Here is a 22921-nt window from a genome sequence, read left to right as displayed (position 1 = left end):
ACAGAAAAAAAAAAAAAAAAAAAACATGGTGCAAATAATACTCTGCACTGAAGTTTGAGATTATTAAAACTAGAGTCTCTTTGAGAGACTTATTAGTAGACCGCTGCCTACTGCCTGGGGACTCTGCCCTAGCACATGATATAGACTCTGAAGCCATGGGGCTGAAGATAAAAGTAGTGAAGTCAGTCCCCCATCTCTGTCAGGGATACATTCTCACACTCCCAGTTAATGTCTGAAATCATGATCGGTGCCGAACCCCATATATGCTACATTACGTCCTAAACATACATAGCAATGGTAAAGTCTAATTTTATAAGTTAGGCACAGTAATAGACTAACAACAATTACTACTGATAAAATAGAACAATTAGAACAATATACTGTAATAAAAGCTATGTGAATGTCTCTCTCTCTCTCTCTCTCCCCCAAAATATCTTACTGTCCTATATTTACCATTCTTGTGATGATGTGAAGATGATAAAATGCCTATCCGATCAGATGAAATGAGGCGAGTGTCACAGGTGTTGTGACATAGCTTGAGGCTTTAGATCATCTGCTTCTGGACCATGGTTGGCCCGGGTAACTGGAACCATAGAAAGTGAAACGTGGATAAAGGGGACTGCTCTAGAACCGTCAGACTGATAGAAGTTGATGTGCTAATAGGTCACAGATTTATAACTTGCTGGAATACACGCACATACACACCCAGTGGTAAGATACACAGAACATAAAATTTACCATTTTAACCATTGTTACGTGTACAGTTTTGTGGCATTGCATACATTCGCGTTGTTGTCCATCCATCACCACCATGATGACCTCCAGATCACCAGACCTCCAGAAAAATTTCAACTTCCCTCCTGAAACTCTTTACACGTGAAAGAATAATTCCCCAGGCCGTTCTCCTGGAGCTTTGGAAAACCACTGTTCTACCTCCTGGCCTTGTGAATTAGACAACTCTTCACTCCCAGCTGCTGTGTGTCCTTGGATGTAAAGTGAATCTCTCGTAGACAGCATATAGTTGTATCCTGGTTTGTTTTGGTTTATCCATTCTGCCAATCTGTGTCTTTTGATGGGGAATATATTAATCAGCTAGAGCTGCCGTAAAAGAGTACCACAAGTTGAGGGACTAAACCAACAGAAACGGATTTCCTCACCGTTCTGGAGGCTAGATGTTCAAGATGAAGGTGGTGGTGGGGTGGTTCTTCCGAGGGTCCTTTCCTTGACTTGTAGATGGCTGTGTTCTCCCTGTATCTTTGCAAGGTCATCCCTCTGTGGGTGTCTGTGTCCTAATCCTCTACTTATGGGGTCACCACTCACACCGTAATAGGGCCACCCTAATGACCTTATTGTAACTTACCTCTTCAAAAACCCTCTCTCCAAATGCAGCCACATTCTTCAAGACTGGGGGTAGGGCTTCAACTTGTGAATTTTAAGGGGACACAATTCAGCCAAAACATGGAGCTGATTACACGTAAAGAAAGTACTGATTGAGGGATGCCTGGGTGGCTCAGTCAGTTAAGCATCCGACTTCGGCTCAGGTCATGATCTCGTGGTTTGTGAGTTTGAGCCCCAGGTCGGGTTCTGTGATGACAGCTCGGAGCCTGGAAACTGCTTCGGATTCTGTCTCTCTGTCTGTCTCTCTCTCTCTTGCCCCTCCTTCGCTTGTGTTCTCTCTCTCTCTCTCTCAAAAATAAAAACAAAAGAAAGTACTGATTGGAAGGCGCTTATTTTGACCGTTTTTATTTGTTTCCTGCATGCCCTACAGCCTTTTTTTTGTCCCTCATTTCTCCTATTACTATCTTCCTTTGGTTTAGTTGATGTTTGGTAGTGACCTATTAGGATCCCAATCTCAGTTCCTGTTGTGCATATTCCATAGGTACTTTCTTTGAGGTTGCCATGGAGATTACACGTAAGATCCCAAAATTATGACAGTCTGTCTTAGAATGACACCAACTTAACTTCAGCCACATACAAAACTGTGTTCCTTCACTCTGCCCTCACCACCACTTCATGCTATTGATGTCACAGGTTGTATCTCCATTTATTGTGTATCTATTAACACAGACTTGAAATATTTTTATGCTTTTGTTTTTTTTAATATGAAATTTATTGTCAAATTGGTTTCCATACAACACCCAGTGCTCATCCCAGCAGGTGCCCTCCTCAATGCCCATCAGCCAGCCTCCCCTCCCTCCTACCCCCCATCAACCCTCAGTTTATTCTCAGTCTTTAAGAGTCTCTTATGGTTGGCCTCCCTCCCTCTCTTTTTTTTCCCCTTCCCCTCCCCCACCGTGGTCTTCTGTTAGGTATGTTTTCACTCTCATGTGGAACCTACTTTTGTCTTTTAAATCATGTAGAAAATTTTAAAAATGGAGTTTCAAACCAAAATTACATAATAGAGTTTTTAAAAAAGATTTCTGTCTATAATTCCTTTTACAAGAAAACTTTTGTGTTTTCATCTTGTTTTGAGTTATTGTCTAGTGCCCTTTCATTTCAATTTGGAGGACTCCATTTAATGTTTCTTATAGGGCCGATCTATTAGTAATGAATTCTCTCTGCTTTTTTAGTTTGCTTTTCTTTTGGTCTGTTTTTGCCTTAATTTTCCCTTTATTGTGGGGGAAGGTTTTGCAGGGTAGAGAATTTTCAGTTAACATGAGCTTTTCAGCCCTTAAATATTTCACCTAATGTCTTTTGTCCCACGGGGTTTCTGCTGAGAATCCTGATGGTTTTATTGGGGATGTTATTTGTGATGGGGTTCTTTTCTCTTTCTGCTTTCAAGATTTGTTGTTTTTGTCTCTTGACAGTTTGAGTATGTGTCTCATTGTGGGTTGCATTGACTTTATCCTACTTGGAGTGTGTTTAGCTCCTTGGATTTGTATATTTGCATCTTTACTCAAATGTGAGAAGCATTCAGACATTATTCAAATTCTTGTTTAAGACGGTTGTGTTATAGTCTTCGTCTGGTAAGCCTGATGCATGTGTTTCTGCATGTTGCAGGGAGTGTTTCTGGAGATTAATTTCATTCCTTTGAATTGGGCACATCTTTCTATTTTTGTATGACTTGTGATCTTTGTGAAAAAATGTTCACCTGAAATAAACCGTTTCCTCTCCCAGTTTGTGCAGAATGGTGTGGAAGACCTTTATAAATTAGTGGGCCCCTGAGCCATAGGATTAGCCTGGCACGAAGACTTGAGGTCTTCTCAGGTCTCTTCTGGGAATGTGTGCCGTCCGGGTCTGTGCGTATGCTTTTCCAGACCCCCATCCAGCTGCTTTCTGATATGTTACTACCCCAAAGAGCCTCACTCCAGCTCCTTCCTGGGATCTTAGATGTGCCGTTGTAACTTCCTGGCCCCAGATACCTGCATGGCTGCAGCCCCTTCGCACTTTACAAATGCAGCAGTCCACCAGCGCCTTCCGTGGCTTCTGGCTGCCTTTCCCCATATGAGCTCCAAGGCAGGCGAGGCAAAAACCGGTCTCTCATGCAGCCCACAGGCCAGAATTTGCAAACAAGCATCTTTTTGCTTCTCCACCCTTGGCGAGGGAACCAGGAATGAGGTCAGGAATGAAGGTGCGAAGCAAGGCATGTTACACCCTCAAGAATTCTTCTACCCTCATGGATGTGGCTTTTCCTCATGGGGCGTTTGCTTGACTGCTGTTGACTTCTGACTGGTATCCAGAGTTCCTACAAAGTTATTTTATTTCATCTGTAGTTTTTATTTGATGTTTCCACGGTGGGGTGAGGGGCTGCAACTTCCTGTTCCACCATCTTACTGATGCCACTGCCCTTCTTGCTGGATAATTTTTAAATGATAGTGAGAAAAACAAATATCTAAATTCAAAAGAAAATTTCAGAGGTGAATCCATTTCTCACACCCCACTGCAAAATGAGTATTAGATGATATAAAAATCTAAATTAAAACCTGTAAGAAATGAAGATTATTTTGGAAAGATGAAGTGCTTCCTAAGAATAAATTTATTTAACATATTTTAGTAAGATTTGTACCTAATGAGGGATTACGTCCGTATCCCAATTTCATTCTAACTTAGCAATGAAAACTGAATCTTGCTGTGATTATTGTCATTTTTTATGCACAGTTTTAATACTATTCTTAAGGATTTCAGTATCTACCTAGATATATTTTTTCTCATGGAATCATTTAAAATATATGTGGAGAGGGGCGCCTGGGTGGCGCAGTCGGTTGAGCGTCCGACTTCAGCCAGGTCACGATCTCGCAGTCCGTGAGTTTGAGCCCCGCGTCGGGCTCTGGGCTGATGGCTCGGAGCCTGGAGCCTGTTTCTGATTCTGTGTCTCCCTCTCTCTCTGCACCTCCCCCATTCATGCTCTGTCTCTCTCTGTCCCAAAAATAAAAAAATAAAAAAAATAAAAAAATAATAAAATATATGTGGAGAAAAAAATATATAAATCTATTATATATAGTTAATATTTTATACATATTATAAATATATAAATATGACCTGAACATATATATTATAGATAGGTAATGAAACAATCTATTTAAATGGGTTTAAGCTATAGGAAACACGAGTTACCCAACAGGATGTTAAGATAGGGTAGGTTCCTGCGTTGGCAAATTTTCTGTCTCAACTATGATATCCAGGGTCCAGGTACTTGGTATATATATTTTTTCCTCCATTTGTGATATACCCTCCATTCTTGGAACATAGCAATATGGCACCAACAATTCCACATTCAAAATCCAGACACAGAAAGATCCAGAATAAAAACAGAGATGGTCTTTGTTGGCTCACTGGAATGTCTTCCCAGTGGCACAGCTCCAGACTTTCCCTCATGTCTCACTACACAGAATTGAGTCACAAGCCCCCTGTTGAGCAAATTTCTGGAAAGAAAGAAGGAATTGCCTCGGCTGGATTAGACAACTTCGATAGGGTGGGGTGGGTGTTGGAGTGGCAGCTACTCTATCCAATAAGCAAGCGCGTCCTTTAAAAACTATTCTGTGATTGTACAGCATCCCAGTAGGAGGAAGGCTCCTCATGGAACACATTCAGAAAATACATCAGCATGTTTGTAGAAGAAGAATGATACTTGTTTTTTTTAGTCCAATGATAAACATGTTCAATGTTTAAACATAATAGGTAATTTTTTTTAAATTATGTCTCGTCTGGGCATTAACAAATAATTAGTGTCTTCACTTCATCTGTGGACAGTGGATGAAGGCTTTCTTCTATATAAACTGTGGCATTTTACCATTCTGTTCTTTTTGTCCCATCATGCTCTTAGTTGTGACCTATTGTAAAGTTGAACATAAGGAGAAAATGTATTTCTTAAAATTAAATTTTGACCACGTCAATAGAAGAAGGGCTCAGACTAAAGAATGTTGGCATCCTTTCACTGGATAAGGAGTCTTTATTTTTCATACATAAGAATAAAGATGTATTTTAATATATCTAACATGTCTTAATTCTAAAATAAATCGCATTTTTAAAGTCATGATCTAAGAACCAAGCCTGCCTAACGTAAATTTATTCTCTGAGGATTTCCCAGCTAACCAAATTTACAAGAATGTTTCTCTCTATTATAGTGAGTCAAGGAGGCGTTGCGTTGGTCTCTGACATGTGTCCAGATCCCGGGATTCCGGAAAATGGAAGAAGAACAGGTTCCGACTTCAGGTAGGAGATACAGAAGTTATTTGAAAAGCATGTGATTTTCTAAAATATATATAATTTCAGCTTGTTGTCCTTAACTCTGATGTCCTTTTGATTTAAAGATACAACTTCTCAATCATTACAGGGCTCTTATATGTAAGGCATACTGTGTAAAAATCTAAGACAGACTGTGTTTAAAACTTCCACGTGGTGTAGAGTTGATGCCTTTCACTATATGAGCAAGTATTAAATATTTAACCCTAAATGAATATAATCAAAATTTGTCTCAAGGGTTTTTTTTTTCCGGTTTTTCATTAATTACCATCTCCTATTCTAATGCATTTTGGTTAAAGTTTAAAAAAATAGATGGGGCAAAAACTTAACTATAGCCTCATAATTATTTCATTCAATTTTTAGAATAATGAATGTAAGTGGCAGTCAACGCAATTTATTTCAGAAAATGTTATGATTCACTTTACTAGGATCGTGATGAGCTAGAGACTACTTTCCAGTTGTGACATTATTAATGTAGTGGTGATTGTAATATTGTATTATAATTATAATGCCATTTATGTTTATAATGATTACAATATCATTTCTTTGCATTTTTGAATTCCTTTCCATTAGTTCCAGAAATGTTTGCCAGTTTACAAGATGGATACACATACTGGGAGTAAGCTTCAAAATAAAGAATAAAGGGGGTTGGGAAAAGTGCTTTCCTCCCTTAAAATGTCACCATTTTTGACAGGGAAACAATAAAGATACGTGTAGAGAGCTTGGGCTACCACAGTAAGAGGAAACTGAAACAGAGTCGTTGTGCCACTAGAGAAGGAAGAAGGAATATTCCTCAGTGAAGCTGGAGTAGCAATGGCCATTTGGGGAAATTTTATTTAATTTTAATTATTTGCTGATGTATAGTTAACAAGAGTGTTGTATTAGTTTCAAGTGTGCAGTATACTAGTTCACTGATGTTACACATTTCTCAGTACTCCTCAAGATGAGTGGATTCTTGACCCCTTTGTCTGAATCACCCCTCACTCCCCTGCCTCCGTTCTGGTAACCGACAGCTCTCTCGGTTTCTAAGAGCCTCTTTTTTTGTCTCTCTGTTTCTTTCGTTTCCTAAATTCCACATATGAGTGAAAAAGACAAGTAGTGATAGTAATTTTGAAAAGGTTAGAGAAAGAATGAAATTGTCTACAGGCTGGCTGTAATAAAGTTGGTATAATTATAGACACATATACTTTTTTTTCCATGAAAAGGAAACAAATAAAATACACACGGTAACAAAATGCGTTTGACTTCCTAGCGGTGTCCGCCTTGTTTGAAGTGGATGGGAGATCATGTGGTTTACAGGTTAAAGATACAAAGTTTGAGTGTAGCTAGGGGAGCTGGTGTTTCAGTTCAAGTTCCTTTGAAGCAGAGCCTGAGACAGGATTCTTCTTCAAGTGATTTTTTTTTTTTTTTGTTTGTTTGTTTGGAAAAAAGCTCTTTGGAGAAGGGCAATGGGGGGAATAAGGGGGGCAGAGTGAAAAGCTAAGACGCAGGCTGGTTCTCGCTGCTGAGGAGCTTCAGTCTGAACCCACAGGGACTCTCAGGGGACGGGTCACATCGACCAGCTGGCTCCCCCTCCGGTACCCACCCTCCCTGGCTGCCCATTATTGGCTTCCTTCGTTTGGCTCAAGGGAGTTCTCCAGAGCACGGCTTGGTTGTGGGTATTTGTGAGCGCTCTCAGTGGGTTCTCTGACAGAGACAGGTGCTGGCTTCCACCAGCAGATAAAATAGCAGTCAGCCGAAGGCACCAGGAATTCTGTCTTTTGCAGAGCAAGCAGATACACGAAATGTACACATTCTTGCTGGAATCCGTAGAGCTTTTTATGTTTTGAATTCCTTCCTTATCTCAAAAGTGACCTCCTCCACTTGCCCCTTCCCCATTTCACCCTGGAAAAAACGTTCTCCTTGCCTCACTCCCAGAGAACTGTACACGCTCGCCCACGATTCTTCTTCATTATTGTTCACGTGTCCGTTTTCCCCATCCAGCTCATGCTTCTCCAGTGCAGGGATGGTGTTTTATTCACTCCGGCTTCCTCAGTGACTGAAATGGTGCCTGGCCCATGGGCACCCGTGGTATTATTCAAGTGCCCCTTGCGTGTGAGGGAGATTGTCCATCCAGCACTCTGTCATCCCTGAAAATCTTTGCAGGGATCTGGGAACTTCCTTGGTCTGTTTTGGAATAGCTCTGTTTTAAAACATGATGAGTTAAATGCTGTCTGACAATGCCACGTTCAAATTGTATGCTTTGGTAAAAGGAACTAGAGAAACTTCTTTTCTTTTTAAATTTTTTAAAATTTTTATTTATTTTTGAGACAGAGACAGACAGAACATGAGCAGGGGAGGGGCGGAGAGAGAGGGAGACACAGGATCCGAAGCAGGCTCCAGGCTCTGAGCTGTCAGCACAGAGCCCGACACGGGGCTCGAACTCACGAACTGTGAGATCATGACTTGAGCCAAAGTCGGACGCTCAACCGACGGAACCACCCAGGTGCCCCAGAGAAACTTCTTAATCTCCAAAAGTTGACAAGGAGCCCAGAGACATCCAGGGCCAGTATCGGTTCAGCACAAGCCCAGCAATGGAGCATTTTATGAGCATCTTAGATGAATGTGCTGGTATTTACTCTGCTCATTCTTACAACAGCCTTATTTCTGAAGAAGAGGTTCAACGTTGGGGTAGACATTAGCCCCTGGGGTTATGTGTGTCTTGGGGACAACCAGTGAAGGAAGGAAAGGAGTTACCGTATCTCAGATGAGACATTCATGCTTTCAAATCCTGATTTTCCTGGGGAATCTCTATATTGTTTCCATGTCTCCAAGTTCATGGCAATGAAATAATATAACAGCAGAGAAAGGGATTTGAAAGAGTAAATTTCCTATAGGACTAAATACAAATGTAAATATTTTTGCCATCTGTGGACGTGTGTGTGTGTGTGTGTGTGTAACTGTGATAGTCCAGGGGCCTCTGGGTGGCTCAGTCGGTAAAGCGTCCAACTTCGGCTCAGGTCATGATCTCGCGGTCCATGAGTTCGAGCCCCGCGTCGGGCCCTGTGCTAACAGCTCAAAGCCTGGAGCCTGTTTCAGATTCTGTGTTTCCTTCTCTCTCCGCCCCTCCCCTGCTCATGCTCTGTCTCTCTCTGTCTCAAAAATAAATAAACTTTAAAAAAAAATTAAAAAACTGTGATAATCCAGTTATAGTAGCTTTTTCTACACTTCAGAGGACTAGGTCTCTAGATGATGCTCACAACTACAAATAAACAGTTTTCTGTTTTTCTTTCTAATGTGAATGAATTGTGTTTCTTTTCCTTGCCTGAAAGAACTGGCCAGGACCTATCTTATGAGGTTGAATACAAATGGTAAGCCTTTCCTGCTTCATTCAGTTTTTAATGTTTTATTTATTTTTAGTAATCTCTACCCCCATCATGGGGCTCCAACTCATGACCTTGAGATCAAGAGTCACATGCTCTCCCCCAGCCAGGCATCCTCATTCTTGCTTTATTCTTGATCTTTGGTGGAAGGAATTCTGGTTTTCATAATTGAGTGATACTAACTTAGGGTTTGTATAGATTATTTTTATCATGCTGAAAAAGCGTCCTTCTATTTGTAGTTTGTTGTAGGTTCTTATCATGAATGGATATAGATTTTCTCAAAAGCTTTTTCAAGATCTATTGAGGTGATCTTTTCTGTTTAGTTTTTAATATGATTAATTACATTGACTGATTTTTCTTGCATTCTGGGATAAATTAATTTGGTCGTGATGTATCATCCTTTTTATATACTGTTGGCTTTGATTTGCTAATTTTGTTTTAGATTTTTGCATGTATGCTCATGAGAGATATTAGCCTATAGTCTTTTCTTGTAATTTCTTGATTTTGCTATCAGAGTAATGCTGGTCTCATCAAATTAGTTAGGGAATATTCTGTGCTCTGGAACATCCTGAAAGAATTTGTGTAGAGTTGATAACATTTCTTTCTTCAGTTTTTGAGAGATTTATCAGTAAAGCCATCTGGAGGTACAATTTTCTAACAAAAAGTTTTTAAATTACAGTACAACTTTTTTTCTACATACAAACCTGTTCAGGTTCTTACTCTGCTTAAGTAAGTAGCTTTGATAGTTTGCATCTTTAAACGTATTTTTCAGATTTTTATCCGGGTTGTCAAATTTATTTTCATAAAGTTATTCATAATATTTTCTCATTGTCCTTTAAATGAGTAGTGGTGGCAGAATTGCAATTCCTGACCTTGGTAATTTGTGTTTTCTATTTTACCAGACCCACTTGACTTGTGATATGTCAGTGTTATTGATCTTGTCAAAAAAAAATCTACATTTGGTGTCACTGATGTTTCTCTATTGGTTTTATTTGTTTCATATTCCATTGAATTCTGCTCTGGTCTTTTATTATTTTCATTCTTCTGCTTACAGTGGGATTTATATGCTCTTCATTGTGAAGTTTCTTAAGATTGAAGCTGTGATTTAAGATTCCTTTTTCTTTTCTAATATGGGTGTTCAGTGCTTTAAATTCTACTCCAAGAATGGATTTAACTGTATCATGTATAAATAGCATGTTTTCCTTTTCATGCAGTTCAGAATACTTCCTATTTTGCCCTGTGATTACTTGTGTAATCCATAGGTTATATAAAAGTGTTCTATTTAGTTTCCAAATATCTAGGGATTTCCCCAGGTTCTTTGTGGTCACAGAACATACTTTGTATGACTTAAATCCTTTTAAATTGACCAAGAATTGTTTTCTGTCCTAGAATATGCTCCATCTTGGTAAGCATTTTACGTGCGCTGGAAAGAGTGTATGTTCTGCCATAGTAGGGTGAAATGTTCCTGAAGGTCTGTTAGATCAAGTTGGGTGACCGCATTGGTCAAGTCTTTTGTATCCTCACTGACTTTCTGGCCACTTGTTCTGTTGTTGAGAGAAATATGTTGAAATCTCCTGCTATGATTGTGGGTTTGTCTATTTCTTATAGTTTCATCAGTTTTTGCTACATGTCTTTGGAAGCTGTGTTATTAGTTACGTAGGTATTTGTTGTCTTTTTAATGAATGCATACCTTTGATGTTAGGAAGTGTCCCTCTTTATCTTGGATAGTATTTTTTGCTCTGAAATACACTTTGCCTTGGTCTATCCTAGTCACTCCAGCCTTCTTCTGACATTTATGAGTACGGTGACAGTATATATGCGTTCATACACCTGCTGCTGCATTTAATATGTTCCACTCTGTTGTTTTAGCTAAAATATTTTTAAAAATCCTGCCTCACATATGGTTGAAAAATAAATGAATATTTGGGGCACCTGGGTGGCTCAGTCGGTTAAACGTCCGACTTCGGCTGAGGTCACGATCTCACAGTTCGTGGGTTCGAGCCCCGCCTTAGACTCTGTGCTGACAGTACAGAGCCTGGAGGCTGCTTTGGATTCTGTGTCTCCCTCTCTCTCTCTGCCCCTCCCCCGCTCATGCTCTGTCTCTGTCTCTTGAAAGTAATAAATAAACGTTAAAAATTATTAAAAAAGATAACAAATGAATATTTATTGTTTTCCTCCAAGTTTTCATTCCAGTTCTAGTTAGTTAACATACAGTATAATATTTGCTTCAGGTGTAGAGTTAGTAATTCATCTCTTCCAGACAACACCCAGCACTCATCCCAAGTGCCCTCCTTCATCCCCTTCACCTGTATAACCCGTTCCCCCATGCTTCCGTCCAGGAACCTTCAGTTTGTTCTCTACAGTTAAGAGTCTGTTTCTCGTATGTGCCACCATGAGTTTGACAGTTTTCCAATGCTTAAATATCTTTCCGATAAGATACATAGACATATATAATAGGTGATACTATAAAAATTGGTAAAGGATATTTTCTTTTAAAAAATTTTTTTAAGCTTATTTATTTTGAGAGAGACAGAGACAGTGTGAGCAGGGGAGGGACAGAGAGAGAGGGAGAGAGAGAGAGAATCCCAAGCAGGCTTCGTCCGCACTGTCACCACGGAGCCTGACGCGGGGCTGGAACCCACATACTGTGAGATCATGACCTGAACCAAAGTCAGATGCTTAACGACTGAGCCACCCAGGTGCTCTGATAAATGGTATTTTCTTAAATGTTGGCTGCAACTTGGAATATGGAATCATAACAATAAACATTTTATACGTCTTTGTCTTAAAAGCCACTGATCTAGCTGTCATATTGAAATGTATTATTCATCCATGATTTTGTACCATCATGCATTGGTCATTTGACAAATCATGATTCTTTGAGTTTTGAGTTCTTCTGAATGTTGATACATTTCACTACACAATGTCAAAAACATTGCATATTTTAATATCTCTCTATATCTTATTGGAAAAATATTTAAGCATTGGGAAGCTGTCAAGGTCATGATGGCACATACAAATTTTCAGAATTTCTAATTTCTATTAGACCACTTGAATTTTATCATTGGTGACAAATTTTGTAAATTATTTTTCTTAAATAAAAGGCTCATTCAGTAGCCCTCAGTTTGTTCTCTATATTGAAGCGTCTCTTATGTGTCAGCCTCCTTCTCTGTTTTTATGTTATTTTATTTTTCCTTTCATTTCCCTATGTTCATCTGTTTTGTCTCTTAAAATACACATGTGAGTGAAATCATATTTGTCTTTCTCTGACTGACTTACTTTACTTAGCATAATATGCTCTAGTTCCATCCATGTAGTTGCAAATACCAAGATTTCATTCTTTTTGATCACTGAGGAATATTCCAGTGTGTGTGTGTGTGTGTGTGTATGTGTGTGTGTGTGTGTGTGTGTGTGGACACGTGTATATACATGCTTTGGATTCTGTGTCTCCCTCTCTCCCTCTTCAGATTCTGTGTCTCCCTCCCTCCCTCTGATAGGTCAATAGCTTTTAAGATAAAGACATATAAAATGTTTATTGTTATGATTCCATATTCCAAGTTGCAGCCAACATTTAAGAAAATACCATTTATCAGGGCATGTATATGTACATGTACATATATATATGTATACACACACACACACACACACACACACACACACTACTTTTGTATCCACTCCTCAGTCGAGGGACACTTGGGCTCTGTAGTTTGGCTATTGATAATGCTGCTGTAAACATTGGGGTCCATGTGCCCCTTTGAATCAGCATGTTTGTATCCTTTGAATAAATACCTAGTAATGCAATCGATGGTTCAAAGGATAGTTCTATTTTTAACTTTTTGAGGAACCCCCATGCCATTTTCCAGAGTGGCTGCACCAGTTTGCATCTGGGAGATGGGCTAAATGGGTGATGGGCCGTAAGGAGGGCATTTGTCGGGATGAGCACTGGGTATTGTATGTAAGTGATGAATCACTAAGTTCTACTCCTGAAACCAGCACTACACTCTACATTAACTAAATTGAATTTAAATTTTAAAAAAGGAGCTGTAAATAACATGTTTGACAAATACTCAAGTGCTATCAGTAATAGCTTATTAGTTATTTTTTCAAATAAGTTTCATGAAAATAAAGCAGTTGATTCAGCTCACAATTGAAACAATTTCAACGAGCTTTTTCCTCGAGATCGTGTCAGGCTTCAGTATGTACCACAGATGCATAGGTATTCAGTGATCAAGATTTATCAGAAGTAATCATTTTTCCTGCTTCATCAAGGACTTTCTTAAGTGATGCTGGCCTTCCTTTTCCTCCCCCCCCCCTTCCTCCTCGTCCTCCTCCTCCTCATCGTCGTCGTCCTCCTCCTCCTCCTTCTCCTCCTCCTCCTCCTCCTCCTCCTCAGTCTTCTCAGTCTCGTGCCTGATGCTATGGCTTCCATTTGTGTTAGGTCACTATTGGGGTTGCTCACCATTGCTCTTTTACCATCAGTGGACATAGCAACCCATGGGGAAAAAGCATACATCTTTTAGTATTATTATAAAAACAGTCTAATATAAAAATATCATACCCTCTGAAAAGGTCTCACTACCCACCCGAGGGATCTGTGGGCCACACCTTGAAACGAGGTACACTACATATGGAAGTTGAGTCTATTCAGCCTAAAAATAATTGTTAGAGTCATGTGGAGAAAGGATATAGGAACAAAGAAACATGCTATTCAGTTATTTGCTGCGTTGTAACTAAATTAAAAGTCATTGCCATCCCTACTGGTGGTTTAGGACTGTAGTGACCCTGGGCATCCGATGTACCAAGTCTTTATTTCATCGACTGCCTCCACCCAGGCGACGGTAGAATCCATGTGTGTTCATATGCAGGCTGTAAGACCATGACCATGTAAACATACCTCATGACCATTAAGTGAGGTGATATGTCCTAGGCTTAGCATATAATAAGCTGACTATAAATGCTGGTGTTTTAAAAAGAAGGAGGCTGTTCTTGATTGTTTAAATTCTTTTGGAGACTGTTTTTAATGAAAAGCAATTCAGTTCTTTCTAAATTCATGTAATCAAAACTAATGACTAACATATAATCCAATCTAATGACCAACATTGTCAAGATGAGTGGATGAATTCATTTGTAGTTACCACTGTAATTATATATAATTTGGGGCTTTTTCTGTTTAAAAAATGTTCACTATATTAGGTTGGTAAAATACTCCTCATCTGATTTTATTTATACTATTATTTTTGTTTCTATGGAAATCTTGTTTTTCCATAGACAATCTAAATATTAACTCCAGTATTATATATAAAGAATTATAAATAATTGAAGCCTAAAATTTGAACTTTCCTTATTTGAATTCAAATTATTTGGAGGACAATTTTCTGATATTTTTTTCCGCCCTTGACCACTCTCTAAAAGACAAAGTGCATTCATTAGAATGGAATATTTATGAGCAGATTGATAGAAAAATTCATATATCAGTTTGTAAAGGATGGAGCTGGAGTAGGTTGGAGAGTTTGTGGACGGATACGGACATCTGTTTCCTATGCTGGTAGGATAGATACTGTAGGTGCAGACAGATACCGTTATCCCAACTTTTGCAAATATGGCTATTGAAATTCAGAATGTTAACATGCCACGATGCTATAACTAGTCATGGTCATAGCTGGGACTGGAAACCAGATCTTATTGACTCCAAAGCCTCTCTTGGTCCCAAAGATCTGTAATGAGGAAAATCCCATTGACTAAATATCTTCACACCTGTCACGCAGGGCCGCCGGATAGGGGTGTGCGCGGTGTGGACACCACTAGTTAGCCATATGAGGAGTCAAGATGTGGTTCACACTTAACCTTGAGCTCACCATTCCAAGCCTACACTCAGCACAAGGGGAATCTTTGTTCTAACTGATAAGTAAGAGTGAATGTCATGGGGTTACCCTACACTCAGCACAAGGGAATCTTTGTTCTAACTGATAAGTAAGAGTGAATGTCATGTTGGAATTTTGCATAAAGGATCCACTTAGACTAACCACGCATGCTACACACTGCTGGGTTAGTAGGTTCTTTATAAACATTGTGTAAATATTGTGTATTATATGCAAATATTATATAGCCACATGTTATACGTTCTGTGTCAGTCGTATAAACATTAAATTTTTTTTCAACGTTTATTTATTTTTGGGACAGAGAGAGACAGAGTATGAACGGGGGAGGGGCAGAGAGAGAGGGAGACACAGAATCGGAAACAGGCTCCAGGCTCTGAGCCATCAGCCCAGAGCCCGACGCGGGGCTCGAACTCACGGACCGCGAGATCGTGACCTGGCTGAAGTCGGACGCTTAACCGACTGCGCCACCCAGGCGCCCCAGTCGTATAAACATTATACACAAAATAAATATAAATATTATACTTTATATTGTTGCTCCATGTTATAGTATAGGTTTTTTGTGTGTATTATTTCCAACCCTCAGATCTATTCTTTATAAAATTCTTAATCGCATGTAATAGATACTGACATTGCATGTAGGGACCCCCGGATTTCCGTAAAACATGGGCTTCCATTTTCTTCCGTGGCTCTCCTTCCTTTTCTTCCGTAAGTGTGACTGTAATTCACCTCTGTGGCAGAAACCCATTTAATAAGGATCCTAAATTTATGCAACCTGTAGTACCCATCCTAAAAGTCCCTCCTCTCCAGCATGGCCACTGCTACCCTGCAATTCTTAGCCCTATTCTTAACCAAATATGGTTTTCCCTGCTACCACACCTAAGCCACTGTGAAAACTTGCCTCAGGTGACAGACGTCTCACAGGCAGATTAGAGCAGACTAATAAAGAAACTCGAGGAGCTTGAAGACGCAGAACTGGGGGACACTGACATGCCCCGTGGTTCTCCCGAGGATTCATTCTTTGTAGGACAGGGTATTTGTCAGTCATCTCTGCCTTTGCCCAGCTGCACGGTTGTCTTCTATTTGTAGGATAAGGGGTCTTTGCTCTCACTTCGCTTCGACCCATTGTTTCAACTTCTTCAGCAGAGTTTTTCGTGTCGCGTATTTATGTTTCTGTCCCATTAAATGTATGTTCCCATCATGTTGGATTATGAGGCCCTAAAGGAAAGAGGACAGCACAGGATTTATTGATTTTATTTATTACTGTGCCCCACATATGGGAGATACGTTTTTATATTGAATTGGAATAAGGTGATGCTAACAAGACGTCCCTAGGGGTATGCAGTCGTAGCCTAATTCGTACCCTGCAAACCCACCAAGTTAGCCACCGTTGGTCAGAGAGAAGGTTGTCAACTTTGATTAAAACATGACCTGTGCTCACAAAGGGAATTTGGGTGTTGGAAGAGTGATAGTTGTACTTAAAAGTAAACACTTCATTTGTATGGTTGGTGATTATGGAGCACCGTTCAAGTTAGCACCATCTGCTCTTATGTCGTCGCCCATTTCTCAACAGATCTCATGTTTAGACACTCTCTGGAGTCAAGGGGCGTCAAGTGGAATTATGTGCCACCCAATGAAAGGAGAAACTGGGGTGCATAAAAGAAAATTACATAATCGATGAGAAGCGGAACAAAATCCATTACCTACGTCTCTTGATAAACTGCTGTTTATTTCTAGTACATTCCACATTCGGCCCCTCTTCCTTTTCTTGTAACACATCAATAATTCTCTTTTTTTTTAAAGGGTGTTTTTTAAATTTTTTAAATGTTTATTTATTTCTGAGAGAGACAGACAGACAGAGCATGAGTGGGGGAGGGGCAGAGACAGAGGGCGACACAGAGTCCAAAACAGGCTCCAGGCTCTGAGCTGTCAGCACAGAGCCCAACGTGGGGCTCGAACTCATGAACCGTGAGGTCATGACCTGAGCCGAAATCGGATGCTCAACTGACTGAGCCACCCAGGTGCTCTCCCTCCTCTCTTGTTGGTGTTCTTGCAGCAAGCTTTAGTATTTCCCCACTGTAGGTCAGTTTCAGTGACATCAGAGCCACCTGCCTTTTGTTACATGAAAATATAAAGAATTGCATGACCAGCATATAAACCAAGAAACAAATTTGGCATTCTTTTCCTCAAGAATTGCTATTGATTAAGTTCTCTCATGGACTCAGTTTTTATTAATTTTATTAATTTTAATTACAGTATAATTGGCATACAGTGTTATATTAGTTTCAGGTGTGCAACAATGCAGTGATTCAACAGTTCTTTTTTTATATAAAGTCTATATATATTTATTTTGAGAGAGAGAGATCATAAGTACAGGAGGGGCAGAGAGGGAGGGAGAGAGAAAGAAAAGAAGGGGAAAAGAAAACTCAGTGTGGAGCCCGAAGTGGGGCTCAAACTCATGGCCCATGAAATCTTGACCTGGCAGATGATTCAGTAATTCCGTCCATCACCTGGTGCTCATCATAACTGCACTCCTTAACCCCCATCACCTATTTCCCCCTCCCCCCATACATGTCCTTTCATTGAGTCATTTTTCAATCATGTTTGAGTAGGGGGAGGGGCAGAGGGAGGAAGAAAGAGAATCCCAAGCAGGCTCCATGCCCAGCACAGAGCTCTATGCGGGGCTTGATCCCACAGCCGTGAAATCATGACCTGAGCATAAGTCAAGAGTCAGACGCTCAAGTGACTGAGCCACCCAGGTGCCCCTAGGGCATTTAAAAAAATGTTTATTTATTTTTGTGAGAGAGTACAGGAGCAATGGAGAGAGGGAGACAGAGAATCCCAAGCAGGCTGCACGTTGCCAGCACAAAGCCCAACATGGGGCTCGAACCCACGAACTGTGAGATCATGCCCTGAGCCAAAGTTGAATGCTCAAGCAACCGAGTCACCCAGGTGCCCCGGCCCCTAGGCCATTTTTTAAATGACGGAGGAACGAGGGAAAACCAGGCAAATTGTCAGCCACTGCAGGTGTTACTGTGGTGGTGGTCAAGGGTACTAGTGAATTGACATCTTGCCGTGGACAGAGAGAATAGTGTGGAGGCTGTCTGGGAACTTTGGTTACCCCCATCTTGTACAGTCGCCTGTTTTCTTGCTTTGTTGGAATTCTTCTGTTGCTTCCTATTTTTCTTTCACTTCCTGTAATGGGAAATTTAATTCTACTTTAAAGTGGAAGTGATGTATAAAGCAGTATTTTGGTGTCATGTGCAGAGACAGTTCTCCCCGTCAGCTCTTTTTTGTTTCTGTGATTCTGTTTGTCTGTATATGTTTTCCGTGACACGTTGGTGTCATCTATCTTCTCTTCGTTGCTCAGAGATACTTGATACACAGTGGACATACATGACCCGGATCTTACCCAGCCTATGCTTTCCGCAAATCCTGTGGCCCTTTCTGACCACATTCCCTGAAATGGACCTTTTCATTCACACCCCCGCTCTCTCTGTGCTTTCTTTGGTTTTTACTTTTACTTCGTAGCACTGACCAACGCCCACAATTACATGCGGGTCTGTTTACAATTTATTTTTAGCACATATAATGCATGTTCATTGTCTCTCCCCCACCAAGAATGTAAGCTCTGACAATGGACTTGGTTTTTTTCATTATTGTAGTATTCCCAGAGCCTAGCACAGGCTTTGGGTCACAGCAAGTGCTCGGAAATACTTGTTAGAGCTTTCGTGTTTACCTTTCATACTAAAGAGATGCTCATATTTACACATTGTTAAGGCAATGGTGAATGTTGATTCAGCATGCAGAATTTCGATTGAAAGGTAGATTTTCAGGAATAGAACTATTCCAAAGAAGATAGCTAATTTGTATTTCCTCTAGGGTCTGTGTTAAACACTGAGTGCCTGCATTTGCTGGATAGTTTATGTACACTGTTGCTAATCTTAATAACAAGAAGAAAATATAAGTATAATCATTATTATTGAGATTATCAAGTTAATCACTGTAAAATTTTTTAATTTAGAATTAAATCCATGTTTAGGATTTTGCCAGTAAGCAAACTTTAGAAACTATAATGGAAGCTAAAAGAAAATATAAAAACATAAACTAAGTTTCTTGCTGAAAAAGTTTCCCATCCTTATGACATAATCCAGTTGTACTCACTGTCCTTAAAGGGACAGTGATAGAATTATCTTTTATTTTTTGAAAACTGAGCATTATCTTAATTATCAGAGCATTGTTTAGATCTGGTAACGATGTCTTTACTATTCTCTTGAACTTGGAAAACCAAATGAAGGAAGAGAGTCTGGGACTGAGTATTCCTTCTAGTTCTCTGTATCAGTGAACAGCATCCTGTATTGGAATATGCAGCACCAAAATCCCCTGTTGTGCTCCAAAGCATTTTTAAAATTTGAAAAATACTGGAGGGACATCACTGATTTCTGTGCTATTTGCCGAATGTAGGCATCTCACTCTCTGTATGCGATTCACTGTTACTAAGAAACTGTAGTCTATGAACGACATTTGCCAATGACGATTCTTCTTTCAAAGAGCATTGGCCATATTTCAAAAACTACTTAAAGAAATAGCACAACCGTATCTTCCTGTCCACACTATTTGAGACCATTATGTGCCTCTGGAAAAGGGTGCTCCATGAATGCTTCAGGTCTCACTTATCTGGCTGAAGCTGCTTCCAATAAAGAACCCACCAAGTACAACTCATGGAGCATCCTCCCTCTTTCTTCCACAGTCTTTCCAATAGCTGTAATAATACTTTTTTTCATCAAAATATTAATATGCATTTAAGTAGTTTTCTGGGGCAACAGATCACGGTTATTTAGGCATACCTCAATTTGTTACTTTCAAAATGCAGAAGATAGCTGAAGAATGTATTAGCCCATTGTATCCTGACGAACAGAAACGGCCTTTTAGGGACAATCTGAATACTAGTGCTCTCTAAAATGACCTTCTGTGATACAGTTCATTTCTTCTGTTTATCGGTTTCCCCGTCTGTAAAAGAGAGCGTGGCAGTAGAAGACTTGAGGATTTCCGAAGTCTGTTGGAGCTGCAAAGCTCTGCGTCTCCTAGTTTCGCCGCGGTCTCTTCTAGGATGCGATTCTACAAAACTTTGGTGGTGTTACTCAGAAGTACCAACAACCTCCAGGCTGATGGAGGCATGTGAGATCATCAGCACTGATACGCGAAAGAGTTGCCAAGTTCAAGGACAATATTGACGCGGTGAACACTATGTACTTACACCAGTGCATTTATTTGGGGCCATTCTCCTGGTCTCCAGTGTTTCCAGTTCCTTTTAAAAACTCGTCAGGATCTCCGACCACTCTCATCCTTACCCAGTATACCTCCACCAGAGATGCCTCCATGGAAAGAATGGAAGGAGAGTTAGCATCCATTGATCTCCAGTAGGGAGAGAGCTGCTATCCTCAGGCGTGCTCTAACTGCCCCCGGTGGTTCCGATTCAACTGGTCAGCAATGTGGCCTGGGCATTAGGATTTCCTTTTAACTCTTTAATTGTGGTAAAATACCTATAGCATATGGTTCACCATCTTAACCATTTCTAATCGCGCAGTCCAGTGACGTTAAGCACATTCACGTCATCGTTCACGCATCACCACCGTCCATCTCCAGAACTAGTCCGTCTTCCAAAACGAACAAGTAACTTCTCATCCCCCACTGCCATCCCATGTCCTGGAAACCACTTTCAGTGTTGTGAATTGGATCACTGTAGACGCCTCAATATTAGGATTGTTATAAATGCCCATGTGGTTTCATTTGGGCCAACAAGGTCAACAACCACGGGACTACCTGGTGCATGTGGGCGTAACCACTCAAAAGGACTTGTACTTTCACAAAGATTGTGTGAAAAAGTGGGAGGAAAACTCATTATTAGGAGGCTCTCCCACTAGCTTTTCTTCAACAACATCTGTATGTCTGCTAAAGTCAGGTTGCCGACTTGATTCCCCACTGCAAAAATATCGCCCAGTCGTGGCCTCCATCAAATCATGTTCTGGGGAAACATAATAAAGAAGCAAGACCTGTGAGCAGAAATTCCAGTGCTAATGGAAATCAGGAACCAGGGGCAAACGCAAGTGTAGAAGTAAATATACAGGTACCACTGAGCTTCCTGGAATTTCTAGGTGTTATCAAGCTTGTTACCCCAAGATCTCAAGAGGAGGGTTAATGAAGGACGTTTGCTGGTGAGAGTGGAGAGGACCTCCTGCCGCTGAGCAAACAGCTGGGTGGGTGGTGAAAAGGAGGATTTAATGTTTCTGCTTTGTCAGGTGAGAAGTCCTCTTGTTGGGCAAATGGCAGATCCCCACGAACTTACAACATACTCGGAAGATTTAGATTAAATTTCCTCATGGGAGAGTTCACACGTGTTTCTAAATGCTGTGCCTCTGAAAGCTAGTCACAGTGTGAAGACTGCTGGTCATTTGAAGCCTGTGTCACAGCATTATTATCGCTTACCCCCTCAAAGTGCCTTCTATGCCGATCGTTGTTAGGGGTCTTTGTTGCACTGCTGTTAACATACAGCCTCTAAAAATGATACGAAATATTAGTTTCTGTTCTTTCCTCAGGCTAGAGAGATCCATCTACTCTGTAATGCATTTTTAGTAGTGCTAAATTGCCTTAAGGTTTGAGAAGATGAGTCTAAAAACTGTCTCTACAAAAAGAAAAAAATGACCCAGAAATGACACATTATGTGTGAAAATCAAAAGGGTAATAAAAGGCATTCTGATATTCACAGCGTCTGTGCATTTGTCTCTCTGATGATGGCATTGCCTGGGTCACTGTGCAAACTGCACTTTGCTGGCTTCTTAGGCACAAGTGGCTGGCTTAGTTCGCATGGTTGCCCTGGTAGGCCCTCAGTGTCCTGTGTGAGGGCCACATCATTCAGTTTTGGGGAGCATCCAGTCAGGTACGAAAGGACCTTTCTGACGGGAGGAAGGATTCATCTACTGGAGAATCCATGAGCTTATCTAAGACAACTTATTTTGAAATAGAGGCAAATGATCACGAAGATGTACCTGCAAGTTGGAAGCCGAGGGGGATTTCTTCCTTATGCTGCTGAGGAAAGCCTCAGCAGGACCCCCTTCAGCCTTCAGATGCATTGGCTTGATGGACACCTGTGAGATGATCAGAACTCACATCTCTGTCTCCTGGTCTATCATTCCACAGCTATTTATTTCAGGGGTAGTATAAGCTCCATATACCATGCTAGGGTCTGATTTCAGGGTTAGTGAAAACACTCCCCCGGGAAGTGCTGCTCTCGGTCCCTGCCTTCTCTGGGTGGCCCGATTGCCCAGCCTTCCTTCTTCTGGATTTGTGTGCTTTCAGCTAATGTTTCTCAAGTGAAACATACAAGGGAGCAGTGAAAGAACTAAGTTCTTTATCAAAGAGAGAGAAAGCGGAAGGGGTGAAGGACATGAAACCAAATTCGTGTGTCTATGGAGGAAATATTCGGGGCCAGGAGGGAATGTGACACCTTCCGTGGCCTTTGGGATGGCAATTGGAAAATACCACTGTGGACAAACCTGGCTGTTTGCAATTCCCAGGACAGACCATCAACTTTAAAACCAGCAGGGCCTTCTATGAATGTACGGAGGGTTCAATTTAGGACACGTACGCTCATTCGAAAATAAATAAAGTAATTAATTAATTAATTCTGTTGATCTTTCTTTTTCTGGCAGTAACCTTTCCACTAAAGGCAAAATGTGTTGTTTTCCCACAGTTGTGTAGATTTATTTAACTCATTTCTCAATAATTGTTTGATGAGGTATCTCTTGCCCACAATAGCACATCATTACATCCTTACATGCATGGCGCCCGGGGCACAAAAGGTTGACTCAGCAATTGTTGAACCAGCATAGGCAAGGCATAATAAAGGCCGATCCAGAAGGGTGAAGACCAGATACATTTCTTTGCTGGCACTATTTCTCAGTCCTATTTTACTTATAAATTTACATATATAGCCTCAGGAAA

General features: G+C 40.6%; 1 protein-coding gene across 5 annotated transcripts in view; it reads left to right on the top strand.

Moving 5' to 3' along the window:
• The window catches only part of CSMD1 (CUB and Sushi multiple domains 1), a 2022178-nt gene that overhangs the window by 1426199 nt on the left and 573058 nt on the right, over positions 1–22921 (top strand). For all 5 annotated transcript variants that reach the window (XM_045451804.1, XM_045451793.1, XM_045451792.1 and 2 more), the window contains one exon: positions 5565–5652. In XM_045451804.1, coding sequence (XP_045307760.1) covers positions 5565–5652 — 88 coding nt within the window. The remainder of the gene's footprint in view (positions 1–5564; positions 5653–22921) is intronic.

The sequence above is a fragment of the Leopardus geoffroyi genome, chromosome B1 (assembly GCF_018350155.1).
Source record: "Leopardus geoffroyi isolate Oge1 chromosome B1, O.geoffroyi_Oge1_pat1.0, whole genome shotgun sequence".
In the NCBI taxonomy this organism is placed as follows: domain Eukaryota; kingdom Metazoa; phylum Chordata; class Mammalia; order Carnivora; family Felidae; genus Leopardus; species Leopardus geoffroyi.
Note: the sequence above shows the minus strand (reverse complement) of the source record. Positions and strands in the feature narration are given on the sequence as shown.